Source organism: Ctenocephalides felis, unplaced genomic scaffold (assembly GCF_003426905.1).
Source record: "Ctenocephalides felis isolate EL2017-DRISC unplaced genomic scaffold, ASM342690v1 CF-g0.4_SCAFFOLD_02939, whole genome shotgun sequence".
Lineage (NCBI taxonomy): Eukaryota > Metazoa > Arthropoda > Insecta > Siphonaptera > Pulicidae > Ctenocephalides > Ctenocephalides felis.
Genome location: NW_020539093.1, coordinates 5,347 through 15,052, shown reverse-complemented (window position 1 = coordinate 15,052; position 9,706 = coordinate 5,347). Strand labels below are relative to the sequence as shown.

General features: G+C 33.7%; 1 protein-coding gene across 1 annotated transcript; it reads right to left on the bottom strand.

Annotated features, from left to right (window-relative positions):
• Nucleotides 1-2,331: 2,331 nt before the first annotated feature.
• LOC113381600 lies at nt 2,332-4,674 on the bottom strand. Its single transcript, XM_026620404.1, has one exon. It carries the CDS (start codon nt 4,672-4,674, stop codon nt 2,332-2,334), a length of 2,343 nt encoding a protein of 780 aa, XP_026476189.1.
• Nucleotides 4,675-9,706: the final 5,032 nt, after the last annotated feature.

Sequence of the window (9,706 nt, the reverse complement as noted above, 5' to 3'; positions counted from 1 at the left end):
TAAGTTAAAATGATAAAGTGTTATGTGCCAATTGTATAACCCCAAATATAATAAAAAAATGATGTCTTTCCGGCATCTAATTATCAGGTATGTATATAATGATGTATTATGCAATAATGAATATGTATCATCACAATACTATTAAAATGTATATATTATAATTATATATATATATATTATATTTGTTGTAAATAATATTATATATATTTGTGTGTAAAAATTCGTGTGTAAAAAGATGCTTTCAATTTGGATGCAGAGGGCGAATAATCTTTAAATGGATGACCTAACTCTTCGGTGTGACACAAATCAACGATAATTTGAAATCGAAACCAAATAGAAGTGTCTCCTTTACGGCAATAACAGAATAGTTTTTCAAGTCACTGGAGAATGCTCTGATACAGAACCAGAAAAAAAATCTGCAACTCCAAGGACAAAGCCAAGTAATATAACTCTAAATACTTCAATAACATTTGCAAAAAATATTAATAAATGAATCTTATGTTCTTAGGAGATGGAAGCCTAAACACCTTGAAAAAGATTTTTGCAGCACCTCTAAGATTGTGAAGTGCAGGTTAAATGTCACCTATTCTGACACCAGTTTTTCCGAAAAGGTATTTTTCATACTAATTGCAGCAAAAATATTTAAATATGATAATTACAAATCTTCAATTATATGATATAACAATATATTCAATAGAAGTCCTTGATGGTAGCTGCAAATTGCCGCAGAATGCAATGATAGGAAGGTAGGAGTGCCTAAAACCCAGAAGATGTATGATAACATACAAATTTTGTTTCGGGATAAAATGCAATGCAATAATTAAAGGATAAATTCCAACAGAGTATACAATGTTCTGAGAAGTTTTCAAATATTCCGGAAACTTAAATGTAAGGGCAAGAATTTTTGATAATGTCTCAATTAAGAGAGCATACTCAAAAGACCAGACAGTTATAAAGCGCAAGGGTTTAGTTATAGTTTTAACTAAACCTCCTTGCAATAAAAACTGGATTAAACACGATAGATAGATTGAGCTACAATTGGTATAAATTAAAAGTAGTTTCAGGTTTTGGTTACTTACGTTTAAAAAAACACTATACAGAAACTATTCAAGATTTTGTCAAATATAACTTTATTAATGATTGATTAGATAGCAAAAAACTATTAATGGAGAGAAACAACAAGAAATGTCTAGTAAATGAATTTTAATCCTAGGAATTTAGTTTATCTCAATTTGGATATCAATATATTATATATTATATATATATATATATATATAATATATATGTTGATGTTGGGGGGTTTCTCAACCCCTTTCGAAGTATTTTATACTTCGAGGAAAAATAAAAAAATTAAATGTATTCAGAAAACAAAAACCAATGGTAAACAAATATAAATTAAAAATAAAATTCTTCTTACTCCGTAATCAATAATAAACTAAAATATATTCTATATAAATTTTATATAAATGAAAAAACAAAATGAACACTAATTAATATTGTATGAAAATGTTATCTGTTTTGGAAGTCCAAGCCGCGGCAGCTATTTGGTTGGATCTGGAAACATCAGCGTAGTCGGTTGGATAGGTTGAAAAGAAATTCGAATACACTGACAAATAAAAATAACTGTTGACTTGACACACAATAGAAATTTAATCCACTGATAATATTGAACTGATAACAAACACTGAAAGGAACTGAATGTATTGATTGCAAGTAACTGAATGAATGAATTAAACCAAAATGAATGAAAACCACGGAATAAATCAACTCGAACACTGTAAGGAACTGAAAGTAACTGAACGAATGAAAGGCGCGGAATGAATTGATTTGAATGCAAACTATTGCCTGCATCGGCCTTTTTATGAGTCAGAATTGCCCGATTGCCTAAATTTGAAACGTGTTGTCCAAGTAGAAAAACAAACCTTTTACAGGTCCGACAACCTACACAGGTGCGGCGCAAACATTTTCCCCCGACTAAAAGGTTAGCCTTTTATACTTCTGAAAATACTCGAAATTGGTACATAGTGAACCTCATGATTAGGAAGGATAGAATTGCCAAAATAAATTCAAACTTTCATTCAGAGTAGATCGGTTACGGAAGCCTGACCTCGCGCCAGGGTCCCGCTCTCACGACCTACCACATTCACACGATCTAGATTGCGGAAGTTTTATTTTCGCGCCAGGGTCTAGATTTTTTGGACATTTACAAGAATCTTCCAGAGACTATGAGGGGTGTTCTCATCGCCCTGGAGATTGAAAATTTGGCAAAACTATATATAGAAGCAAATATATCATGAGATAGAAAAGTTTTTTTTTTTTGAAATGAATAATTCAGATATAAACTATTGAATAGGTAGGGGGCATAGTTTGACAACAGGCCGCTTGATTAGGGTATTTCCCGTTTTTACCAATGCTACTCGAACCACTCCATCGGGCCCGGAAAAACCTCTTCAACTCTTCCCAACCCCCAATGAGCGGACGCGCATTCTCTTGTTTTACAACTACCAAATCACCCTTTTTAATAGGATTAGTGACTGTATTCCATTTCTGTCGGACCTGTAGCTCGGTTAGATATTCCACATTCCATCGCTTCCAGTAAGAAGCGACAATATGATCTAACAATTGTTTTCTTTTAGTCAAATTCAAGTTTTCATAGTCAACGGGCAAATCCGACAGAGGCTCTTGCATTAAGAAGTGCGCAGGCGTAAGAGGTTGAGGATCCGATGGATCATTGCTCAGCCAACATAACGGTCTTGAATTCAGTAAGGCTTCGATTTGATTGAGGACTGTATTAAACTCTTCGTAGGATAAAATTTGCAACCCTATAACTTTAAACAAATGGGTCTTCACTGATTTAATATTCGCCTCCCATATACCTCCAAAATGTGGGGCAAACGGTGGATTAAATTTCCATTCAATGTCATGTAAAACCAATAATTCATTGAAACGCTTTTTATACTCTTCGGAATTTAGGAGAAGGAATAAGGAATCAAGAGTATTTTTGGCTCCTATAAAATTGGTTCCACAATCGGAGTAAATACATTTAATAGGACCACGCCGGGCTAGGAATCGTTTCAAGCAATCTAAAAATGTATCGCTTGTTAAATCTGAAGCTAATTCGAGATGTATCGCCTTAGTGGCTAAACAGATGAACAAGCATATATAAGCCTTGTAGGTTCGAGCGCCTCTGTGACGACTCATGGAGATATTGAAGGGGCCTGCATAATCAACGCCGACGTTTAGGAAAGCTCTACTGGCTGTTATGCGCGGTACTGGTAAGTCGCCCATGAATGGAAAAATGGGTTTCGGATTCTGTCGAAAACAAGTTATACACTTGTTAAGACGATTACGAATTATTGCACGAGCCGACAAGATCCAATATTTTTGCCTCAATAAAGATAATACTAAGTTTGATCCAGTATGTAAATTATTAATATGGTAGTAATCTATGAGACAATTTACTACTTGGTCTTTTTTTGGCAAAAGAAGTGGATTGTTATTAGTTGTTAATCCTAATCTACCTTTAACGCGTAAACAATTATTAGAATCCAAAACCACATTTAGTCGGCAAAACTTCTTCGAACAAGACTTTCCGTTCGTTAATAGTTTGAATTCTTCGGGAAAATGATGTTCTTGGACTAAACGAATAATAATAACCTCGGCTTGTTTCAAATCTGAAGTCAAAAGTCGGTTTCGATTTGTTATAATTTTACAAAACTTCAATATATAAGCGAAAATTCTTACAAGTTTGCACCAATTAGAAAATTTTTGCGTTAATTCATATAAAGGATTGATCGGTGGTATGACACTCTTTACTATTAGAGCGTTAGCTTTTCTTTCTTGATCAATATCTCCGGAAGGTTCAACCGTTTTTGCAGGCCAAGTTGATATAGGACCATTCAACCAATCCGGCCCAAACAACCAATTCTTATGTTGGATAAAATCCTTAGGTCGAAGACCTCGAGAAACACAATCGGCTGCATTTTGATTAGAAGGAATGTGAAGCCATTGTGCATTAGGAATGAGATCCCGTATTTTTGTTACCCTATTGGCTACAAATGTTTTCCAACGAGTAGCCGGTCCTGCTAACCAGTGAAGGACAATCATAGAATCGGAAAAACAGTAAATAGAATCAAAATCTATACTATGTTGGTTATTCGTTAATATAAAATTCAGAAGTTTTGACAGTAAATGACAGGCACAAAGTTCAAGCCTGGCTAATGTTTGGTTTTTAATCGGTGTTACACGCGATTTTGAAATCAACAAGAAATTCGGATTGCCAAGAGATTTAATATAAACTACCGCTCCATACGCTTGCTCTGAACTATCCGCGAAACCAAATAATGAACATTTGTTTTGTTTTGATGTTTCGAGATAACGCGGAATCTGATAGTTATTAAGATGCTCTAATTCGGAATATACGGCTAACCATGATGTAATAATAAATGATGGTAATTCCTCATCCCAATCGATTTTTAATGTCCAAATTTTTTTCAATAATATTTTTATCTTAACAACTATCGGAGTTAGGAAACCCAGAGGATCCCAGATTCGCGCTATTACTGAAAGAAGTTGTCTCTTTGTCCATTTTCTCCACGTAAGCTTTATTTCGAATGAAAAATTATCTGATAAGGGATCCCATTTTAATCCCAATACCTTTGTAGAAGATTCCATTTGAAAATCCGATTTAGAGAAATGTTTATTTTGTACATCAGAATCAGAAAAAGTTTACGCAGATTAGAATTATTAGATTCCCACTTTTTTAATTCAAAACCACCAGACGATAATACAGTCTGCAAACCCTCGCAAATGGTTTTAGCGCTATCCAAGGAGTCGATACTTGTAACCACATCATCAATATAGACATCGTTCTCAAGAATTCTAGAAATAGATTGAGAATATTTGGAACATTCGTCTCGGGATAGTTGTTTGATGGTTCTGATAGCTTGAAAGGGAGATGATGATAGACCAAAAGTTACGGTATTTAATTCATAGATGCCAATGGGTGCATCGGGAAACGGTCTCCATAAGATTTTTTGATATTTTCTATCTTGTTTACGAACCCAAATATTACGATACATTTGTTTGATATCAGCTGTTAATGCTATAGGCCCGAAACGAAAATTTAGAAGGATTGAACAAATGTCGGTTTGTAATTTAGGACCAACATGCAAAATTTCGTTCAAGGAAGTGAATTCTGAATTTTTCGCAGATGCATCAAACCAACGCGTAAAGGCGTAGAGGAACTTTCTTTTTCGACTGCGAAATGAGGAATATAATATCCATTTTTTATTTTAATAAAATCATCGACTTCCTGATCTACCGGACAATAATCGACAAAGGATAATTGGTTTTGAGTCAGGTAATCTTCTATAACGGCGGCATATTTTTTATGAAATTCGGGATATTTCAAAAATTTATTTTCAAGCATGTGGTATCGCTTTAAGGCTAAATGAAATGATTTGTATAAATTTCTGCCTTCACTTTTAAAAGGCAGCGCTACTACATATCGTCCATCTGGAGATCGCGTAGTAGTTGTAGTAAAATGGTTTTCGCATAAATCATCGTTAGAAGAGAGGATTATTTCGGGAATGTCTTCTAATTGTAAGAATTTATTCATTTGTAAATGAAATCTGAATCTGAAACATTACATAAATTAGTAGAAGTGCCGGTATTTTCAAATAAATCAGGAATGGAACCTAATATTAATAACCCAACCGGGTTTCTAGGGCCACAGGTAATCCTTTATCATTTTTAACTGATTAGTGCCAAGAATTTCGCCGAAAACATCGCAACCCAAAATTCCGTCGACCTCCTGGGGTGTATGAAAGTTAGGATCCGCTAAAGGATAATTCAGAAATGTTTTGATGGATGAAATCGGAATGGTAATTTGTGGTTGCTTTCCCACTATCTCGTGTACTACGTATGCACAGACCGATAACTGATAAGAATCAATTAAAGATTTCAAAGTGAAATTAACTAATCCAATAACTTTATGTGACGAATTGCCTAACCCGATCACTTGGGTTGATATTGGAAGAATTTGTAAATCAGCCTTTTTGCACCAAGTTAATGTCACAAAATTTCTATCGCTTCCCGAATCAATAATTGTACGTAATAAAATGTTTTCTTTTCTAGTAGTAACTTTTACTACTGCTGTCGGCAATATGGTAATATGATGTGCGATTTTGTTTTGATTAAATGCGCATAAAACCGTACTACTGATTTGGAATTAGAAAGATTATTTTGATCCGTACTCGCAAAATTGCTACCAGTATGCAATAGCGAGTGATGTCGTTCGTTACATAATAAACAGGTTTTATTCGATCGACACGTAGTCGTTATCTTATGACCCAAACAATTGTCGCATAAGTTTAATTTTTGAATAAGGGATCGCCTATCAGGTATACTCAATGAAAGAAATTTCGAACAAGTAAACACTCTGTGTTGTTCCCGACACACAAAGCATTTGTTATCATATTTATTTTTTAACAAAAATGACCGGCTAATTTTAGTGTTTTTGTAATTGGGTTTGTCATTAGTGAAATTGTTGGTCATACCATATACTTGATTTTTTGCCTGTTGTGACTTTTGAAGAAAATGCAGGAGGTCTTGGTATTTGGGAAACTCACCTTGATAAAAATGCTCGAATTTTTCTTGTAACAACGGATCGAGTTTCGAGAATGCCAGTGACGTAATAAGGAAATCATAGGCGTCGGGAATATTCAATTGGGAGAGCGCTTGCACCGCGGTATCGAATTTTTCCAGGAATGAATTTATTTGTCCAGATGAAATGGTTTTGAATGACAATAGTTGTTTGAAATAATTGGTGGCTAAGTACCGTTTATTTTGGTATTTTTTTATGAGCGCTTCCCAAAGAATTTGATAATTATTTGCGGTCGGTAGTATAGAATGAAATATTTTTAAAACCGGACCCTGTAACGCTCCTTTTAAAAAATGAAATTTTGATACATTATCTAACTCTGTATTTTCATGAATTAGTGAATTGAATGTTTCATAAAATAATGGCCATTGTTGAATATCTCCTGAGAATTTAGGTACTTCAATGGACGGTAAATGTTGTTTGGGTACTATGTCTTTAATTGAAGAACTATGCGCATTTTTATTATCTAGTAATTTCTCAGCGTGTTTTATTTTGGCATACATCGTTTCAAGGGCCTTTATTGCGGAATATTCCGGAATGAAACTAGGATTATCTAAATATTTCAATTTGTTTATTTCATCGCACAATTGAATAAATTGTTCACGAGCATTTTCAGTAATATATAAATTTTCAAGAAATTGTGTCTTATTTGAAGATACATCAATCTGTTGCGATAGATCGTACGTTTCTTGCACAATTGAAAAGTACATCTCTCTCTTGGCGGTTAGACGTGCAATTTCTGCACCAATATCGATTTTAGGCGCCATTATATATTTTTGTTTCTGTATACACCCAATTAATCCTAATAATAATTAGGATCCGGCTCGAAGGACCAAATGTTGATGTTGGGGGGTTTCTCAACCCCTTTCGAAGTATTTTATACTTCGAGGAAAAATAAAAAAATTAAATGTATTCAGAAAACAAAAACCAATGGTAAACAAATATAAATTAAAAATAAAATTCTTCTTACTCCGTAATCAATAATAAACTAAAATATATTCTATATAAATTTTATATAAATGAAAAAACAAAAATGAACACTAATTAATATTGTATGAAAATGTTATCTGTTTTGGAAGTCCAAGCCGCGGCAGCTATTTGGTTGGATCTGGAAACATCAGCGTAGTCGGTTGGATAGGTTGAAAAGAAATTCGAATACACTGACAAATAAAAATAACTGTTGACTTGACACACAATAGAAATTAATCCACTGATAATATTGAACTGATAACAAACACTGAAAGGAACTGAATGTATTGATTGCAAGTAACTGAATGAATGAATTAAACCAAAATGAATGAAAACCACGGAATAAATCAACTCGAACACTGTAAGGAACTGAAAGTAACTGAACGAATGAAAGGCGCGGAATGAATTGATTTGAATGCAAACTATTGCCTGCATCGGCCTTTTTATGAGTCAGAATTGCCCGATTGCCTAAATTTGAAACGTGTTGTCCAAGTAGAAAAACAAACCTTTTACAGGTCCGACAACCTACACAGGTGCGGCGCAAACTATATATATATATATATATATATATATATATATATATATATTAGGTTGGGCCGAATCATTATTGTAGTAAAATTAAGCGATATGGGCACCTTTTCATATGAAATATATGTGTTATTTAAATGAATTTTGACTTCAAAACCATATATCGCAAATAACTCTTTAGCCAGCGAAATTTTCAATAAAATACTGTTTTTAATAAGTTAATATATTAATTTAGGCATGTGAATAATTCAAATTGTGAGTTATATTTTAATTGATAGTTTGTACGGGGGTTTTTAAATCGGGTTTAGTTTGTTGTTATTTATTTCCATCAGAGTGCGCTAGTATTTTTTTATTATAATTCTCGAAGTTTCGAAAAGAATATATTAATGTAAAAAACCCGCATTAATCTTCATTCAGTTCTCCAGTTAGACGTGAAGTATCAATGGCGAATTCTTATTTAAATTCAGGCGCAAGTGCCAGTAATTTGAATCATATGCGCTCGCATGATCAAATTACATTTGGGGAAGCAGGAGAATTTACTGGAGTAAATCTTCCGACAAGTATGGAAATTATTAGGTATTATTTTTATTTGGCCGAAGAATCAAAAAACAAAATAAAATGTTTTCATATAAAACATTTACTCCAAATGTGGTAACGAAATTGATTCAGACGTGGGAAAAAATTGATATTCCAATTATGGAGAAACGAAGTATCGCTAGAAAATTGAACCGATTGATTGATAAATATAAAAGTACAAATAAAAGCAAGTCTACCCAAGCATCATTTCAGGAGTTTGTAGAATCCACGAAAGAATTATTTTATATTGGAAAATGCAAATGCGATTTGCGAAGAATACTGTGTTCCTGCGGACTGATCCCAGCACACTTGCAAGCGTTTATGATGGATCAACATAATGAGAGGAAATCTACGATACCAGAATATATTATAAAATTGAAGATAAAGTATCAGCATCTACAATAACTAGCGATATTACTCCAGGTGAGACATATACTCCTGATGTTGGTTTTGAGTTTAAAAGCAGTTTGAAAAGTTCACAAAATACTTCTCATATAAAACGTGGACCATATAGTCGAAGATACAAAGCTCCAAACTATGCCTTAATATGCGACAGATTTGCAATCTCTGATAGAGTTGGTTCTGCCGTGGTGACAGCAATCCTGAAAGACCTAGACATAAAGGATGATTGGGGCAATCCTGTCATTATGGATAAAAATAAAAGCGTTCGTGAGAGGCAGAAAAATAGGCAAGCTCTACTCAAACGATATGATTCTTCTGAATTAATAGCATTTTCATTCGACGGCCGAAAAAATGATTCTATTACCATGGAAAAAATCGATAAGAAGTTTCACCCACGAATGATTAAAGAAGCGCATTTAGTTATTTTAAAGGAACCGAATTGCCAATTGTTGGGTTACACAAAATTGGAAAATGAAGATTCGGAAAGTAAAGTAATCAAATTGAACGAGTTTTTCGCCGATAAAGGAATAGCTCTCGATTCTTTGATAGGCATATGTTGCGATGGTG